The 20257-nt window shown below is 44.2% G+C and overlaps 1 protein-coding gene across 3 annotated transcripts in view; it reads left to right on the top strand.

The window, feature by feature from the left end:
* LOC137525521 (uncharacterized) overlaps positions 1–17463 on the top strand; it is a 476821-nt gene extending 459358 nt beyond the window's left edge. For all 3 annotated transcript variants that reach the window (XM_068246643.1, XM_068246647.1, XM_068246645.1), the window contains 2 exons: positions 10224–10451; positions 16789–17463. In XM_068246643.1, the coding sequence (XP_068102744.1) occupies positions 10224–10451; positions 16789–17195 (635 nt within the window). In that variant the 3' untranslated portion in view covers positions 17196–17463. The remainder of the gene's footprint in view (positions 1–10223; positions 10452–16788) is intronic.
* The last annotated feature ends 2794 nt before the right edge of the window (positions 17464–20257 follow it).

Genomic DNA, 20257 nt, shown 5'->3' with positions numbered 1-20257 from the left:
CAGCTCCTCAGAGACTCTCATATCTCATACAAATGGGGATTTCCCTTCCGCTTAATAGTGATTAGAAATGGAATGACCTTTACCGTCTCAGACTTGGATAATGCCCCTATGTTTCTTAGGCAACTGGGTCTCAAGATGCCCCCACCTCTACCAAACCCAAACCTCCGATCACCTATTATGTCTTCTCCTCCGAGGAAAATGCGCCACATTGCAGAATGGGCTAAAACTCCAGTCAGAAGTCTTACTTACCCTCAGGGGATGGAGGAAATGGAAGCTCATCCGACCTGAATAATTTGAACATTCCCCACCAGGATCTGTCCACTCCTGCTACTTGCAAGGAGATTTTGATCACTGCTTTACTGGACTCGCTTGTTAATAGCCAACTGTGGCTCTAAAAGCTTCTTTCTAACTATGTTCCCCTCTCACCTCCTCCATCTTTATTGCTAAATGTTATAGTAGATAGCTTAGTTAAAACACACACAATTCTCGTACATAGTCTGGATCCCGGCTCAAAAAATGTTTAGTATGCTGGCTCCGGCCCCCTGGGCGCTGGTCTTGGTGCTCCAGCATCCGCCTCCGGAGAATCGTGCCCAGACAGCCCCGGCTTCTTGAAAGCCTGGTCCTCTCTGGGATGATCTCATCTAGACAGCCGATTTTGGTTGTTGCAAACTGTAGCCTCACCTTTTGCAGAGGCTCTCAATCCTCAAAGTTTGATAATATGTTATTGTTATTTTTATGTTCCTGTTCGTTATACTTGTACTGTTTTATGAATATGATGTATACACTTTTTTCCCCCCTACCCTGGATACAGTGTTCAGCCCTCCTCCTTCCAAACAGTCACCTTGACCCAAAGGAATATGGTTAAGCTTCTCACCTTAAATACAAAGGGTCTAAATATACCCCAGAAGAGGCTCTCACTTCTTCGAGATCTGAAAAGAATGGACATAGACATAGCTATGCTCCAAGAGACTCGCCTTCGTACTCACGATTCAATACGATTAGGGGACAGACTCTACTCTGGGGCATATCTAGCTTCAGGACCAAATAAAAAGGCGGGTGTCGCAATTTTACATAAAAAAACCCTCCCCCTGCAGATCAATAAAATCATAAAAGACCCTAAAGGGCACTACCTAATCCTAACAGGCACGCTAGCTGGGAAAGCAATCACATTGGCCAATGTTTACGTCCCTAACCAACAACAGGTATCTTTACTATCATCTTTCCTAACAAAACTCCATAAAATCTCCACGGGCACTCTCCTTTTAGGAGGCGACTTCTACCTAGCATTCTCCTCCTCTATGGATCGTAGCTCCCCCACCTCAGCATCCTCAGCCACCACACATGATCGCAACTCTCGCAAATTCAGAATGTTAATGAGGAAGTATAGACTGCTTGACATCTGGAGGATCAATAATCCCACTTTAACGGAATATACTTTCTACTCTCCCCCCCACGCCTCACATTCAAGACTAGACTACTTTTTTTCTGAAGCTACTCTGATCCCTTTGATAAAGAAATCCGAAATTCACCCAGTAGCCTGGTCTGACCACCAAAGCGTATTTCTTGAACTGGAGTGGCTACACACATCACATAAACGTCTTTACTGGAGACTAAACGAAACACTCCTACAGGATAAATTACTTATCTCTGAATTTGCTAAAGAGTTGCAATCATTTTTTCAAACCAATACTGACTCAGTCTCATCTTACGGTGTCTTATGGGAATCGCATAAAGCCTTTATCAGGGGCCTCTTTATATCAGAAGGGTCCAAGAGGAAAAAAACTATCCTCTCAAAAGTTAATATCTCTTCATACAGCCTTATCCAAAGCTCAAAATCTATATAAATCAAATCCAACCCAACAGCACTTCTTGCAACTACAACAACTTAAACAAAACATTCGCTCCTTACAAACTGCACAGATCGAAAAATCCCTTCGTTGGACCAAACAGCTGTTCTATGAAAGAGGGAACAAACCCCATACAATATTGGCCAGAAAGCTTAACCCAAAAAACTCTCAACACCTAATTTACTCTATGAAAGATTCGGCAGGCCATATACAATATAATCCCTGTAAAATTGCTCAAATATTCTCGAGCTACTACGAACAATTATATAACCTGCCTGATCATAATAATGACTCTAACTTCTCTTCCAAGGTTGACTCATTCTTGACCCCCCTAAATCTACCCCTACTCACTGAACCCCAACGAGCTGTGCTTAATTCTCCCATAACAACAATAGAATTGACCGAGGTCCTAAAATCATTCCCCTCCTCAAAATGCCCTGGACCGGATGGACTACCCTATTCTTACTACAAGAAATTTCAACACATTTTACTCCCTCACTTAGCCTCCCTAGCTTCTAAAATAATGGAAGGCCATATCCCCCCATCCTCCATGTTAGCCTCCCTTCTTACAGTAATCCCAAAAGATGGAAAAGATCCTCAATTACCCCAAAGCTACAGACCAATATCCCTTCTAAATTCCGACTTAAAGATAATAACCAAAGCTCTCGCCAATCGTTTAAACTTAATTCTTTCAACCTTAATAAACAATGACCAGGTAGGCTTCATACTGGGGCGCCAAGCTGGAGACAACACCAGGAAAGCAATAGACCTCATCTCAATAATGAACAGAGAGGGTAAACCTTCGCTCCTTTTGAGCCTAGATGCGGAAAAAGCCTTTGACAGGCTCTCCTGGCCTTTTCTCTTCAAGGTGCTCCAGCATCAGGGCTTCTCTGGCCCCTTTATCACCCTCTTAAAATTCCTATACTCTTCCCCCACCTTCACAGTTAAGCTGCCCAATGTCTCTCCCCTCCCAATTAGCATTAACAATGGCACTAGACAGGGCTGTCCCCTATCCCCCCTACTATTCGCCATTAGTATTGAACCCCTGGCTAGTGCCATTAGACTTAATAAAGACATATTAGGAATAAAACATGCTGGTTATGAGCACAAAATTTCATTATTTGCGGATGACATTCTGCTCATGCTCTCCAATCCAACGACCTCTCTCCCTGCTCTCCACTCCACACTATCCTCCTATGAAAACCTATCTGGATTCAAATTGAACAAAGATAAAACGAAAGCTCTGCCAATTAAAATCCCCCTAGAATTACTACTTGCCCTAAAATCCCACTACCCCTACAACTGGAGAACCCAAACCTTAAAATACTTAGGAATTAATTTAACCACCTCATACTCTTCTATATATAAACATAATTTTCCATCCCTCATTCAGAAAATTCTCCAGGATCTGCATAAGTGGACAGCCTACAAAATTTCGTGGATAGGGAGAATTTACTCACTGAAAATGAATATACTACCACGTATACTCTACCTATTTGAGACCCTACCAGTCCAAGTCCCCTCAGCTCAATTATCTAGTCTTCAATCTGCTTTTCTAAAATTTGTCTGGAATCACAAACGTCCAAGAGTCTCTAAAAAGGTCCTCCTTTCCTCCAGAGAACAGGGAGGTATAGGCCTACCCCACTTAAAACACTACTATCAGGCAACACACCTAAGACAGCTAACTGAATGGTCCGACTATAGAGTTTTCTCCAAATGGGCAATGATAGAGGCCATGGAAGTCTCTCCCTTATCTTTGGCCTCCTTTACATGGGTTGAGAAACTGCCTAAACTACCTCACAAAGACATTATCCCAACCATAACCTTTACCCTTAAAATCTGGAAAGCCACAGAACGAACAGCTGCCCTAAGATCCCACATATCCCCTCTATATCCCATACTGGGAAATCTTATGTTTCCTCCAGGTACTGCCCCCATATTCATCGCCAGATGGTATCAACTAGGTTACTTCAATCTTAAAAACTGGACAGACCCTGCCTCCAACAAACTACTTACTCCAGCCTCAATACAAGAAAAACACAACCTCCCTCCTCTAACACTCTTAGAACTAAATCAAACCCTTCATTTCTTGCAAAAACTCACCAAGGGATTTCCATCCTTCTCTTCCTACACGGCTTTTGAAAAGCTCTGTATGCATAGGGGACATCAAAAAGGGTTAATCTCCCAAATATACTCCTTACTGCAATCAAAGTCAGGCTCTCTAGAGGCCTCTCACCCATACATGGAAAAATGGAAAAAGGTTTTCTCATCTACCATAGACAACACAGAATGGGAGCATATCTGGGAGAACGCCAAGCACTCCTCTATGTGCACACAAATCAAAGAAAATATATACAAAATACTGTTTAGATGGTACCTAACCCCTGAAGTCCTTTCCAAAATTTACCCCAACACTCCTGATACATGCTGGAGAGGTTGCCCTCTTATAGGCTCGCTGGAACACATTTATTGGTCTTGCCCAATAATTGTCCCACTCTGGAAAGAAGTACAACAGCTGATTCTCTCAGTGTTAGAGACTTCAATCCCATTAGAACCTATCACTATGCTCCTGGGAAAACCCACCCCAGGTGTGAGCAAATGCTCCAATCGACTGATCAATCACATATTAACCGCAACTAGACTTTCGATTGTTTCGGCCTGGAAAAACATTGCTCCCCCCACCATCTCAGAAGTCAAAATTAAAATAAATTGGATCAAATCCATGGAACAAATGACCGCCACGTTAAGAGACACAGAAGATCTCTTCCACAAAATATGGGGCCCCTGGATACTTCATACACCAGATTATATGCCTCCTTAACTCCCCTGGGCCACACCACTCTCTCTCACAACCTATGGGTATTTGACCGTTTGTACCACTACCTTCTCCGATCCATCTTCCTTTATACACTACTTTAAGCCGAGGCGGCTGAACACTGTATCCCCATCCACTCCCCCCCTTCTTCCCCCTTTCCCGACTCCATATCCTTATCCTCCTCCCTTTCCTTATCTCACCCCTTTCCAGTTATCAACCTCTCTAGTCCATCCTCACTACTGAAAAATCCCCCAAGACATATTTAAGTCCACCTCTTTCCCTGTCCGACATATGAATCCTGTGTCGACAATAAAAAAGAATTCATCAACTTTAGCCTATCGAAACTTCCAGGATGTGACTACTTCCCTCAAAGGACGTCCACACAGCTTTTTTCCTGATTAACCACTTGGACTTTTATCTCATTTGAATATCTATTCTAGAAAAAACATGTTGGAGTCTGACAAACCCAGACTGAAGAGGTTGTAACATATATGTTTGATATATGCAAATGTTATAACCTGCAGAACTACAACGTATTCTATGTTATACCTTGCTGATTAATTCTTAATAAAAACAGAGTTACAAAAAAAAAGCAAACCCTTGCAGGAGTGATTTTCCCGCGATTAACGCAGAAAAATCACTGGACACTGCGGCGGTTTTGGAGCGATCATGATTAGCATGCTTTGCATGCTAATCACAATCGCTAAATGCAAATCGCCGGCAAACTGCTGCATGAAACGCGTTTGCGGTTATCGCTAACCGCAAACGCGGCAGTGAGAACGCTGCCATTTGCAACAATGTGTAGTGGTTTTTACTAAACTGCTAGCGGTTTTCCATGAGTGGGAATTGCGTGATTCCCGCTCAGGTGTGAATGGACCCTAAAAAGCTGTTACTGAACAGCTTCTGTAACAAAAACGCCTGGCAAACCGTTCTGATGTAGCGTTTTCCAGAGCGGTTTGCGGTTTTCCTATACTTTACTTTGAGGCAGAAACGCGTCTGCAAACCGCAAACGTGCTGCAGGACCCACGTTTGCAGTTTGCTAAAAACCTCAAGCCGCTGGTGTGCACCATCCCATTGAGATACATTAGCCAAGCGGTTTCACTGGCGGATGCGGTCGGCGGATCGCTCCTAAAAATAAATAAAGCTCTGATTTACAGAATACCCAGCATGCTCAGGGAGAATAACATGGGCAGGCCATAAAATGTTGACTTAAAGGACTTCCGAGGCCAAAATGACGAAAATGACACTTTACCTTTTTATCTGCAGAATCCACGGAGGACGCCCTCCGCATCCTCCGCTCCGTACCGCCATCAATCTAGACCTTTTAGTTCCACCAGGGCTTGTCCTGACCCCACCGAACGGGTCGCATCCATTCCACCTCTAAGATGGCCACCGCCTTGATCCGTGGCTGCGCAGTATGCTTTGCCGCGAGTGCGACTGCGCACCCTTTAGCCCTCCTCCAGCCGCGCCTGACGTACACTTCAGGAGGATGCCGGGAACCACAACGCGGCGGGAGGTGGGCTAAAGGCTGCGCAGTCGCACTCACGGCAAAGCGTACTGAGCAGCCGCGGATCAAGGCGGCGGCCATCTTAGGGGTGGAATGGATGCGGCCCGTTCGGTGGGGTCGGGACAAGCCCTGGGGGAACTAAAAGGTCTAGATTGACGGCGGTACACGTCCTCCGTGGATTCTGCAGATAAAAAGGTAAAGTGTTATTTTCGTTATTTTGGCCTCGGAAGTCCTTTAACTCTGCGGGGGGGGGGGGGGGGGGGGGGATAAGGCCCCTTGCTTGCTAAACCTCTCTCTTTAGGTGGGGAAAGGTTATCTTATCATTCTGCACAAGTCTACATATCATGTCTTTAAACAGAACTAAAAGTAAAATATATCAAAGAAGTTGACACATAGCTTGCTATACTGGTTTGCTATAATAGCAGCCAGCCTTGAACTGAATGTACAGTGCAGGGAAAGTCCCGTCCTGCTAGTCATTTCACCCAATGTGCTTCACCAGTAAAATGATCCGAAGATTCAAATCAAAGATCTGGATCATTGCAACGACCCGATTCAAATCATCCAGATCATTGAAAAGATCTGAACTTCCCATCTCTGTGGTGTGTAGCAAGTCCATTGCTTTAAATTTTACAGTCATATCATACCCACATGTAACAGCCTATTTCAGACTTTTGCTCCTCATCAGTACACACCAGAGATTGATATGGCTGTATGAGATAGGGCTTGGACCAATACAACAGAGTAACCAAGCAGCTCGGGGTGACCCAAACTACTAAGAATGTATATAGGAGGATAAAAGAGACCAAAAAGACCTTCTACTAAAAAAAAAACTCAGCTTGGTGTAATTTACCTTCTTAAAACAGAACCAAATCTTCAATAATTCAGCTATAAGTGAACATTTGTGGTTACCCACAATGCACTGCTACTAAATATGCAAATTATCCCTTTTCACCCTTGGTTTGATATGGCACTACTTCTTCTTCTTGCTTGGACCAGCCCCTTCTTCTTGCTTGGACCAGCCCTGGGGGCAGGGCGCTACTTCTTCTTCTTCTTGCTTGAAGGTTGAGGCACTTACTCTATTATATATATAGATGTGTCTTGAGTTTTATTTTTTTTACTTTTAGTTGTAGTTTTACTTTTTGGCCACAAGATGGCGGCCATGAGTTTGTTTACATGACGTCACTCTAAGCGTAACATACGCTTAGAGGGACGCATGGGGGAGGCAACAGCCAGAAAAAGCGCAGCTTCCGAGAGAAGCTGTCGCTTTTTCAGCGGGGGAGAGGAATCAGTGATACCATCACCATAGCCCGATTCACTGATTGCCTGGCTAACGAACCGCAGGAACTAAAATAGGTTAAGGACCTTTCCCCCTAAGCTGTGTGCTTAACATCACAATATAACAATGGTCTGTTGGCCACCAACCCCCCCCCCCCCCCCCCCCCCCCCAACAATGGCGTTGCAGAAAGGATCAGAGGACAGCATCTGTCAACTGACTCTGTGACCTCTCCCAAATCATTTTCGCCGAAAGGATCACTCACCCAACTTCTCTGTGACTGTGGCTCTGTCCCCATTACAGAAGCAATGGCAGCGGCTCTTTTCCCATTATAGAAGTAGCGGGTCTGTCCCCACCAGTGGTGCTCATCTGGATTCCGGATATCTGACCATTTTTCAGCTATCCAATTCTGTTTCAATATTCCGGATTTCTGTGGAAATCCGGATAGCTATCTGCGGATAGTTGGTTGGCAATGCGGAATTCCACGGATATCCGCACAAAGCTGACTTTTGAGATGCTGTATGACGTCCAATATGTCATTGATCCAATCAGAGGGCTCCCAGCAGAAGCCCTAGCAACCAATCACAGAGGGGAACCCTGGCCAGCCCCACCTGACCTCATTGAGCCAATCAGAGGGCTCCCAGCCTAAGCCCTGGCACCCAATAACAGAAAGGAACACTGGCCAGCCCCCCTGTATGATAAGGAGGGCTGCCATGATGAGACATATCGTCCTTGCTTATGAATGCTCACTGAGAGACATGCTCCAGTGCTGCTGGCCTAGCAAGTGCTTACACAGTGATAAACCTAAAGCTGTTCATTGATTAACCCCTTCCCTATCACTACACTATTGTTATATGTTAATTAGACTAGCTAGCTTGATTTCATTCAGTGAGTGACAGAGTGTGTGCTCCAGTGCTGCTGGCCTAGCAAGTGCTGTACACAGTGTTAAACCTAAATCTGTTCAGTGATTAACCCCTTCACCATCACTACACTATTGTTGTATTGTTAATTAGCTTGATTTCATTGTGTGACAGTCAGAGTGTGTGCTGCAGGGCTGCTGCAGCTGCTATGTGTCTGTGTGTGTGTGTTGTGCACAGACCAGGCCAGCTGCTGACTGCTGGACAGCAATTGGCCTTAGCTAGCTACAGTATAGGTTAGGTTAGGGATTAGGGGGATAGGATTACTGTGTTATTGTGTAGTTAGTACTGTAGTACTGCAGTCAGTGCTAGTAGTTGTTAGAGTAGTAGTACTACTGTGTTAGATTACTACAGAACTGCTGTGCTGCTGAGCAGTGCCAGTGTGACAGTTAGTGTCCTTTTCTCTGCTGTCTGACTGTCACTTGGCACTTGGCAAGTGTTATGTGGCACGTTGCACTTTTCACGTGGCACATGGCACTTTGCACGTGGGACCTTGAACATGGCACGTGGCCCTTTGCACGTGGCCCTTTGCACGTGGCACTTCGAACTTTGCACGTGGCACTTTGCAAAAGTGCCAAGTGCAAAGTGTCACGTGCCAAGTGCCATGTGCCACTGCCAAGTGCCACGTCCGGCATGCTCCTGGCAGACATTACACCTGCTGCTGCTGCATTTCCCTTCTCCTGCTGCCTTTGCTGCTCCCACCGCCAGGGTGCCACAGGCCACTGCTGCTGTGCTGATACCGCCTATATTTAACCCAAAACACAATTGCTACATCATTTTTTGGAAGCGTCTGGGCTGAAAACTGTTGTGCGGTTGGACTTTGGACACAATGTGGGCTGCACGACCGCTGTCTGGAACCTATTCCTGATGGTAATTGACAGCCATTTTTTGGGGGGTGGGGGGAAAGATTTTAAGTCCCCACATCATCAATTAGTGTTCCCCTTTAAAAAAAATACCCTTAAAAACGTTTTTAACCCCCTTGCCGTTCTGATTCTTTCCAGATTTTAGGGTCTAAAAGAGGTGCAATTTTTTTCCATTCTTTCAGACCCTAAAACCTGAAAAAAATCATTCTGGCAGGGAGATCTGCAGCAGAATAAAAAATGTACCTTCCTGGGCTCCTGCGCTGCAGTTTTCTGTTTGACCACAAGATGGCGCTAATATACATATAAACGAACTTCTCTAGATTTCTCTAATATAGAGAGGTTTGTTTTAAATATTAGCCCCGCCCCCGATGACGTCACGCCACCACCGCCGCTCCGATTGGCCGCCGGGTCCCCAGAAGAATAGCGGGGACATGGGGATCCCGGTGGCCAGGAAAAGACCCCACACTGCCGGGGAGAGAGACTGGAGTCCCGCTGCGCAGCGCGATCGCGCGCGGGACTCCACAACTTAAGGTAAAGCGCTGCACTCCCTACCCCGACCTGAGCTCGGGATCACCGCTAACAGCTTCTTTTTTCTACCCCGAGCTAAGGTCAGGAAAACCGGCAAGGAGGTTAAAGCAATTTAAAGGCCACTTCCAATTTTTCTATCCAGATATCCGAATTTGCCCGGATATTCCGGATACTGGGGTCGGATGCCCAAATGGTCAAATCCGGATATCCGATCTGGATCCGGATATCCGGATATCCGGGTATCCGGATCCGGGACCATCCTTGAAAAGGGGTATCCGAGCAGCACTAGTCCCCACTAAGGAAGCTGCTCTGTCCCCATTACCAAAGCAGTAGCAGCGGCCAGTGTTTAGTTTGCTATAATGAATCAGTCTCTAAACTTGCATAAAACTACTTAGAAGAGCACTGTATATGTATAGTGCCTTTTGTCTTGCAACATGTCTCAGTAACAACTGTATTTTTACTTAACAATTTAGGTGGAATAATGGAAGGCACTACAGACAAAAAAGAAAAGCAAGGGAGAGAAGTAAAAGAAGAGAGTGAAGAAAATGAAGTAGAAAACCAAAAGGGAGAACGGGATAAAATGAAAAAGGAACTGGGAGCAAATAAAACAGGAAATGAAGAACATAGAAAACAACAAAAAAGCACAGAGAACAGCAAGGCAAAGAAGAACAAATACAAATGGAAAGGCAAAGAAATGAAAGGTGGACACATGAAGAATCCATTTAGTATGTTTAAAAGCAAAAAAATAGTCATAAACAAAAAAAAAACATCAGAAAGACCCAAAGAAGGGAAAACAAAGTACAGAATATGATGAAACTAAACAAGAGGGAAGAAACAATGAAGAAACTAGCAAACTAAGTGAAAGCACACAGTTCTAAAGTGGCAGCTCACAGTAAAGAATAAACAACAGAATAGCATACCCTAGAAATGTATTCATTATATAAGGGCACATGTGCAAAAATGGAAGCATAGCTAGTAAGAAGTTATGGGCCCCAGTGTGAATGTGTTACATTCGGCACCTTCAAGTGCTCTGTATATAACTTTAGACCAGGGCCAGTTCTAGACTTCTTGCTGCCTGAAGCAAACTGCTGAGAATGCGCCCTCCCCCGATTTGGAATGATCACACAACACCCCGACAATTTACTCTGCTGCATTCAATGTTCTCACATGACGTGCTGCATATAGCACACTGGCTGGCTGTGAGTCTGTGACAAACAAACTGTTCTCCCTCAGCCACTCCATTCCTATTCTGCTGTACAGAGCCACCCTCCTCACTCACTGTCACACTCCTCACAGTACCCAGTACAGGAAGAGTCAAAGAGACACTGAAGCAAAAAACAAAAAAAAATCATTAAATATTCTCATATTTTTCTTTTCAGTCATAGTGTTTTTTTTATAACACAGTGGCGTACCTAGGGTATTTGACACCCGGTGCTGGGTATTAAAAGACCCCCCCCCCCCAAAAAAAAAAGCAAAGGAGAGAGTGCGGCATACTAAGCGCGCCATGGTGGGTAATGACAGACCCCCCCCCCCCCCCCCCCCACCTGAGTTTCGTCCTTACACGCTCTCCCCCCTCCAGATGTGCATCAGCACAGTGAGCAACAGTGAAGGTGGAGACCTGTGGCACGTGATGGTGACGCAGCGCTCCAGCGCTTGGAACGTAGGAGTCAGGTGAAGTATTCCCTGCATGCCCGTCTCATATCTAGAGGGGAAGACCGTGCAAGGAGGGGACCCAGGTGAGGAGGGTATGTGGCCACCCCCCCTCTGTCCCTCTTTTTTGTGCTGCTTTCCTCCTGCTCATGGCCTCTGTGGGAGGTCTTTGCGACAGGTTTGCCAACCTTATTTCTATTTTTGAAGGACAAAAGGCCCCAAAAAAGCGCAAAATTTTGGATGGAGAGGGGGCAGAGTCAGAAGCGTACTTTTAAGTAGAGTTGTGGGTGGGGCTAAGCTCTGCACATAATTATTTTGTTTTGGAATTTATATAGCATTGACATGATCTTCCACAGCACTTTACATAGTCAGGTTATTCACTGTCCTCAGGGAAGCTCACAATCGAATCCCACCCTACCACAGTCATAATGCAATGTCTGCTGTATTATTATTATTATGTATATAGCACTGATAACTTCTGCAGCACTATACAGAGTACATAGCCATGCCACTGTCCTCAGAGGAGCTCATAGTCTAATCCCTGCCATAGTCAGAGTGTAATGTAATGTCCTACCATATTATAATTATGCATTTATATAGCAGACATCTTCTGCAGCACATTACAGAGTACATAGACATGTCACTGACTGTCCTTAGAGGAGCTCACAATCTAATCCTACCATAGTTGTATGGCCTACCATATTATGTATTTATATAGCCCTGACATCACCTGCAGCACTTTACAGAGTACATAGTCATGTCACTGACTGGCCTCAGAGGAGCTCACCATCTAATCCTACCATAGCCTAATGTCCTACCATATTATTATTATTATGTATTATGGATCACTGACACCTTCTGCAACACTTTAAGGAAACCAGAGCTGAATGACATTAAGTTTTATACATACCTGGGGCTTCCTCCAGCCCCATCCACACGGAACGCTCCGACGCCGCCGTCCTCAGCCTTCTCCGGTACCGGGTCCCCTAACTTCAACCAGCCATGGCCAGTCTGTGCAAGAGAAGTGCGCTCTCTATATCTCTCCAGCGGCTGCGTAAAGAGTGAACTTCTCTTGTGTCAGACAGAGCACAACTGGCAGAAGTGACGGGACCTAGTACCGATGCAGGAGATGGCTGAGGACAGCGGAGTGGGAGCAATCCATGCAGATGGGGCTAGAGGAAGCCCCAGGTATGTATAAAACTTATTAGTCAGCTCTGATACACTTTAACTGTTCTCAGACTAGCTGACAATCTATAGACACCAGCTTCTATAGCAAATACAGGGGGAAAGCTGCCTGCCTGATCATCAGAACAGCTCACAACAAATCATTTATAAAACAAAACGATGCAAATTCCCCTTTCAGAGCAAGATTCTATGTAAAGGTGATTTCTTTACCAAGCTCCGTCTGGTTTCATCTGTGAATCACCCTACATCTCTTATCAACATAAACAACCCCCATGCCCTGCCTATAGAAAGGCTTCCCTGCTCCCATCCCTCCTGTAGCCCCATCCAAGCTTCTAAGGAATGCTGCCCAGCAGATAACAGTCCAGAGCACAGAGGACTCCTGTAGCTGAAGTGCCGCTGTATGCACACTGATCAGCTTCCTCGTGCTGATACTGACAGGCTGTGTGACTGGCAGGGATAAGAAGGGGATTGCAGCAGGACATGAGGAGTTGAGGACGACAATGATGAACACACTTCAGTGACAGAAAGTTACCTTCTCTCCATGCTGACCGAGACTAGGACTTCGGGGCATTGGGGGCGGGTTTGCTTGGCTGTCTCTCTCCCTTCTATTGGCTAGAGAGATCTGACAGCCGGTAAAGAAAGCTTCTGATTGGAGGGAGGGAGGAGAAGGAGGCAGCAGCCTGATATCTCGGTAGTAACTTTTAAGGCTTGCTGAACAATAATAATAATAATAATAATAATGAATCTGAGAATAATGATAATAGTGGGAGCTGTGCAATGCTCACAAAACAAATACAGACATGATTCATTTCAGGTGATTCATTTAAATGGACAGTTGGCAACCCTGCTTTGTGACACCCCCTCCCTGTCAATCACCCGGTGCGCCCCGCCCCCTTGCGCCCAATGGAAGAAACGCCACTGTTATAACATTGCATCATTTTCTAATATTTGCAGTTTAGACACTACTCAGCATTCTAAATGATTTTACAGAGCAGGCTAGGGAACTTTTGAACCGTCCTTTGCAGAGAAAAATAAAATACAGTTACAGACAGTTGAGATAACAAGCTTCAGAAGACAGAGCTCTCTGCAACTTTGAAAGTTGCGGAGATCATTGGCTCTTTTGCATAGATAACTGGGGTTTCTTAAAGGGACACTGAAGCAAAAAAAAAAATATGATATAATGATTTTTATGTGTGGAACAGCTAATAAATAAAACATTAGGAGCAGAGACATAAGTCTAATATTGTGTCCAGTACAGAAAGAGTTAAGAAACTCCAGTTGTTATCTATGCAGGGGAGCCATTGTAATAAAAAAAAAAATTTGAAAAATCGGCCCAGCGGGGCCTGAGCAATCCTCCTGCGCAGGTTACCCCAAGCTAAGCTCAGGATAACCGGCAAGGAGGTTAAGGACCTTTACCCCTAAGCTGTGTGCTTAACATCACAATATAACAGTAGTCTGTTGGCCACCAAACCCCCCCTAACCCTCCCCCCCCCCAATCAAGGCATTGCAGAAAGGATCAGAGGACAGCATCTGTCAACTGACTCTATGACCCCTCCCAAATCATGGTCGCAGAAAGGATCACTCACCCAACTTCTCTGTGACTGTGGCTCTGTCCCCATTACAGAAGCAATGGCAGCGGCTCTGTTCCCATTATAGAAGTAACGGGTCTGTCCCCACCAGTGGTGCTCATCCGGATTCTGGATATCCGGGTAACCCAGATATCTGACCATTTTTCAGCTATCCGATTCTGTTTCAAGATTCCGGATGTCTGTGGAAATCCGGATAGCTATCTGCGGATTGTTGGTTGGCAATGCGGTTATCCGGCGGATATCCATGGATATCCGCAGAAAGCCGACTATTGAGATACTGTATGATGTGCAGGACGTCATTGAGCCAATCAGAGGGCTCCCAGCAGAAGCCCAAGCAACCAATCACAAAGGGGAACCCTGGCCAGCACCACCTGACCTCATTGAGCCAATCAGAGGGCTCCCAGCCTAAGCCCTGGCACCCAATCACAGAAAGGAACACTGGCCAGCCTCCCTGTATGATAAGGAGTAGGGATGGTCGCTGGATTCTGCGGAACTAAAAATTCAGTGATTCCGGACGGAATTTGGTGATTCCGTTCCGTTGTGACGGAACGGAATTGCTATATCACTATGGCGGAATTTCCGCGGAAAATATAAAATTCCGCGGAATTTTACGGAATGGAGGAGGGAGGAAGTGAGGACTGAAGGAGGATGTGAGTTGGCTTTTGACATCCTACAAATCCCTAAGCAAGCTAATTTTTCTCTTGGATATATCACAATGGTACATGCTAGGCTGGCTTCAGCATGTAGCATTGTAGTGTGTTGGTGGTATAATGGTTAGGATAGCAGCCTACAGAGCGGTAGGCCTGGGTTCGATTCCTAGCCAATGTATGTGAGTTGGCTTTTGACGTCCTACAAATCCCTAAGCAAGCTCATTTTTCTCTTGGATATATCACAATGGTACATACTAGGCTGGCTTCAGCATGTAGCATTGTAGTGTGCTTTGTTGGTGGTATAATGGTTAGGATAGCAGCCTACAAAGTGGTAGGCCTGGGTTTGATTCCTGGCCAATGTATGTGAGTTGGCTTTTGACATCCTACAAATCCCTAAGCAAGCTCATTTTTCTCTTGGATATATAATAATGGTACATGCTAGGCTTGCTTCAGCATGTAGTGTTGGTGGTGGTATAGTGGTGAGGAGAGCTGCCTACCAAGCACTAGACCTGGGTTCGCGTCCCGGCCAATGTATGTAAGCTGGCTTTTGAAATCCTACAATTCCCTGGAAGACAAGACCCTCCTCCTCCCTCTGGGATGAGGGGGGAGCAAGGGAGGAGGGAGAAAAAGGTCTAAAGGAACAGTCAATAGGTTCTATGGGCTACCATTTAGCATAAACAAGGTTCCATTAGCGATTATTTTAATTTTCCGCCAAAATCCGGAATTCCGCGGAATTTCACAAAAATCCTGTGGAATTTTCATAGTGACGGAATTAAGCGCTGGTGGAATACGCGAATTCCAGCGGAACGGAATTAGCTCTTTCCAATCATCCCTAATAAGGAGGGCTGCCATGATGAGACATATCGTCCTTACTTGTGAATGCTCACTGAGAGACATGCTCCAGTGCTGCTGGCCTAGCAAGTGCTTACACAGTGATAAACCTAAAGCTGTTCAGTGATTAACCCCTTCCCTGTCACTACACTATTGTTATATGTTAATTAGACCAGCTAGCTTGATTTCCTTCAGTGAGTGACAGTCAGAGTGTGTGCTCCAGTGCTGCTGGCCTAGCAAGTGCTGTACACAGTGATAAACCTAAAGCTGTTCAGTGCACTTTGCACGTGGCACTTTGCAAACGTTCCACGTGCCAAGTGCAAAGTGCCATGTGCCAAGTGCCACATGCTAAGTGCCATGTGCCACTGCCAAGCGCCACGTCCGGCATGCTCCTGTCAGACGTTACACCTGCTGCTGCTGCATTGCCCTGCTGCCTTTGCTGCTCCCACCGCCAGGGTGCCACAGGCCACTGCTGCTGTGCTGATACCACCTATATTTAACCCAAAACACAATTGCTGCATAATTTTTTTAAAACGTCTGGGCTGCAAACTGCCATGTTACAGTTGTGCGGTTCGATTTTGGACACAATGTGGGCTGCACGACCGCTGTCCGGAACCTAGTCCTGATGTTAATTGACAGCCATTTTTATTTGGGGGGGGGGGGGTTAAGTCCCCACATCATCAATTAGTGTTCCCCTTTAAAAAAATAATGATGCTACATTTCTCATTTACCCTAAAAAACGTTTTTTTAAAGCTATTTAACGGCCACTTCCAATTTTTCTATCCAGATATCCGAATTTGCCCGGATATCCCGGATACTGGGGACGGATATCCGATCCGGGTCAGATACCAAAATGGTCAAATCCGGATATCCGATCTGGATCCGGATATCTGGGTATCCGGATCCGGGACCATCCGGATTTTGAAAAGGGGTATCCGAGCAGCACTAGTCCCCACTAAGGAAGCTGCTCTGTCCCCATTACCAAAGCAGTAGCAGCGGCCAGTGTTTAGTTTGCTATAATGAATCAGTCTCTAAACTTGCATAAAACTACTTAGAAGAGCACTGTATATGTATAGTGCCTTTTGTCTTGCAACATGTCTCAGTAACAACTGTATTTTTACTTAACAATTTAGGTGGAATAATGGAAGGCACTACAGAGAAAAAAGAAAAGCAAGGGAGAGAAGTAAAAGAAGAGAGTGAAGAAAATGAAGTAGAAAACCAAAAGGGAGAACGAGATAAAATGAAAAAGGAACTGAGAGCAAAGAAAACAGGAAATAAAGAACATAGAAAACAACAAAAAAGCACAGAGAACAGCAAGGAAAAGAAGAACAAATACAAATGGAAAGGCAAAGAAATGAAAGGTGGACACATGAGGAATCCATTTAGAATGCTTACAAGAAAAAACAAAATAGACATAAACAAAAAAAAACATCAGAAAGACCCAAAGAAGGGAAAACAAAGTACAGAATATGATGAAACTAAACAAGAGGGAAGAAGCAAGGAAGAAACTAGCACACTAAGTGGAAGCACACAGTTCTAATTGTGATTTTGTTGTATTGCTCCCTTTCACTTTTATCATAACAAGTCAAGCACATAAAACTAGCTGAAGAAAAACAACTCCATATTTACCTGAAAAAAAAAAACTGTATGTATGTTGGGGCAGATAGGCCTACATACTGGCTGCATCACTGCTCACCACAACCAACTACATAACTACATCATACTATGGGTGGCATGCAATGAAGGGAAGGAGCCAATGAGGGCCTCAGGAGAAGACTAACCTGGCAGTGTGCAGTGGGGAGGGACAGTAAGACTACTTATATGTAGCCCTACAGTCTGGAGAAGGGGGAAGGGTGATGGGGGTGCGATCTGTAGTTCCACTTTCACAGTTTTAATAAAAAAGTTCAGTATGGTGTATAATTTCTATTGTTTCATTTTTTTTCCTTTGAAAGATATATATTTACACCTCCTTTGTGTGTTATTTCCCTTTCTTATTTTACTGAGGGCTCGTTTCCATTACAATACAGAGCCACACGACTTTGCGTTGCATGTCACTCCTGGGTAAGGAGCTTGCTATCCCATTCATTATACTGAATGGTATTGTGGGTGCAATCGCCCCAAAATGGAGACAATTACAGCTGAATCGCAGCACATGTATGGAAACATCAGAGAGTGTGGTCTATGCACTGTCTGCTGTCCCTGCCATCGCCTTTCCATAAACCCGCCTGAAAGCGCTCTACATGGAAACTAGCCCTCAGTGTTCTTTCACTGCTAATCTGCTACCAAGTCAGTGGTGATGTGCTTTAGTCAGGTTGACTGGTGTTGTTTCTAATTATGTTTCTTGCATCATAAAAAAAAGTCTTTGTGATTTAAAGTGGCAGCTCACAGTATAATCAAGAATAAACAACAAATAGCATACCCTAGAAATGTATTCATTATATAAGGGCACATGTGCAAAAATGGTAGCATAGCTAAGAAGTGATGGGCCCCAGTGTGAATGTGTTACATTGGGCACCTTCAGGTGCTCTGTATATAACATTAGACCAGGGCCAGTTCTAGACTTTTTGCTGCCTGAAGCAAACTGCTGAGAATGCGCCCTCCCCCGATTTGTAATGATCGCACAACACCCCAACAATTTACTCTGCTGCATTCAATGTTCTCACATGACGTGCTGCATATAGCACACTTGCTGGCTGTGAGTCTGAGACAAACAAACTGCTCTCCCTCAGCCACACCATTCCTATTCTGCTGTACAGAGCCACCCTCCTCACTCGCTGTCACACTCCTCACAGTACCCAGTACAGGAAGAGTCAAAGAGACACTGAAGCAAAAAAAAAAAAAGTCATTAAATATTCTCATATTTTTATTTTTTGTTTTATAGTTTGTTTGTTTTTTTGTAACATTGCATCATTCTCTAATATTTGCAGTTTACATACTACTCAGCATTCTTAATTATTTTACAGAGCAGGCTAGGGAACTTTTGAACTGTCCTCTGCAGAGAAAAAGAAAATACAGTTACAGACAGTTGAGATAATAAGCTTCAGAAGACAGAGCTCTCTGCAACTTAGAAAGTTGTGGAGCTCAATGGCTCTTTTGCATTGGTAACAACTGGAGCTTCTTAAAGGGACACTGAAGCGAAAAAAAAATATGATATAATGATTTGTATGTGTAGTACAGCTAAGAAATAAAACATTAGGAGCAGAGACATAAGTCTAATATTGTTTCCAGTACAGAAAGAGTTAAGAAACTCCAGTTGTTATCTATGCAGAAGAGCCATTGAGCTCCACGACTTTCAAAGTCGCAGAAAGCTCTGTCTTCTGAAGCTTATTGTCTCAAGTGTCAGTCACTGTATTGTCACTGCTCTGTAAAATCATTTAGAAAGCTGAGTAAAGTGTAAACTGAAAATATTAGAGAATGATGCAATGTGTTAGAAAAAACTATATAACTGAAAATAAAAATATGAGAATATTTTCTTTGCTACTAATGTTCTAGTAATCATCCGTACTACACAACAAGTTCATTATATCATTTTTTTTCGCTTTAGTGTCTCTTTAACTCTTTCTGTACTGGAAACAATATTAGACTTATGTCTCTGCTCCTAATGTTTTATTTCTTAGCTGTACTACACATACAAATCATTATATCATGTATTTTTTCCGCTTCAATGTCTCTTTAACAATAAGTCTACTTCCATGAAAGCAGAAAGTAGACAAATTGCAGATTTATTGCAGGATTTCATATCAGCTGTAGCAAATATTTTTTTTTCTTTAAAGGTTATTATGCTGTTGCATATCTTTTAGAGCAGAGAGGAAGTTCTGAGTTCAGGTTCGGTTTAAGGTTAGGCACCAGGGGAGGGTTCTGTGTGAGAGTCGGGAGACGTTAGGTCATAGAGAAATACCAGCAAATATTGCTAATATTACACTATATGAATCATGTAGTAGAATATCAGTAAATGAACCGATATTCTACTACCACTATTTCCTGCACCCTTTACACATACAGTATGCCTGATGACCCGCATAGCACGCGCCATTCCACTAGTAGATGAATATTGCACACTTGGTGACTATAGGATAAGGCCACCTAGAATAACAGCATTAAATTCATACACAACATGTAGATAACACAGATGGATGGGGGTTATTTTAGAGGAAAACAGAGTAACCAAACAAATCCTTATCACTGGCCCATTCACCCTATAATACAACAGAAGGGATGGTTTATGTGTTGTCATGCATACAAATCCACAGCGCTTGGTACTCAAATCGGCATCTGCAGTAACCCCACAGTGCTCAAAAGCATATTTCCACAGTGACCATCACCAGAAATAAATTGAGAAAGGTCATTTCTCCATCCAAGAAGCACATAAACATTTATTAGAAGCTGAATCTACATCACATATACAATGACTTACTTCCAGGGTCCTTTTGACAGGGACCCTTAGTAGTTAAAAGCTTATAGTGTAACCCAGTACACATTTAAAATCCAAAAAACGATCTCATATAAGTTGCCCAGTCTCCAGTTCCTACCGGTTTCTGCCTTGCGCCGTCATCAGGGAACACTGGAGACTGAACTGTGGGCAAAATATATAAAGATTACCTT

The sequence above is a fragment of the Hyperolius riggenbachi genome, chromosome 7 (genome assembly GCF_040937935.1).
Source record: "Hyperolius riggenbachi isolate aHypRig1 chromosome 7, aHypRig1.pri, whole genome shotgun sequence".
Lineage (NCBI taxonomy): Eukaryota > Metazoa > Chordata > Amphibia > Anura > Hyperoliidae > Hyperolius > Hyperolius riggenbachi.
The sequence above is the reverse complement of the archived record's forward strand: the minus strand, read 5'-3'. Positions and strand labels throughout refer to the sequence as shown.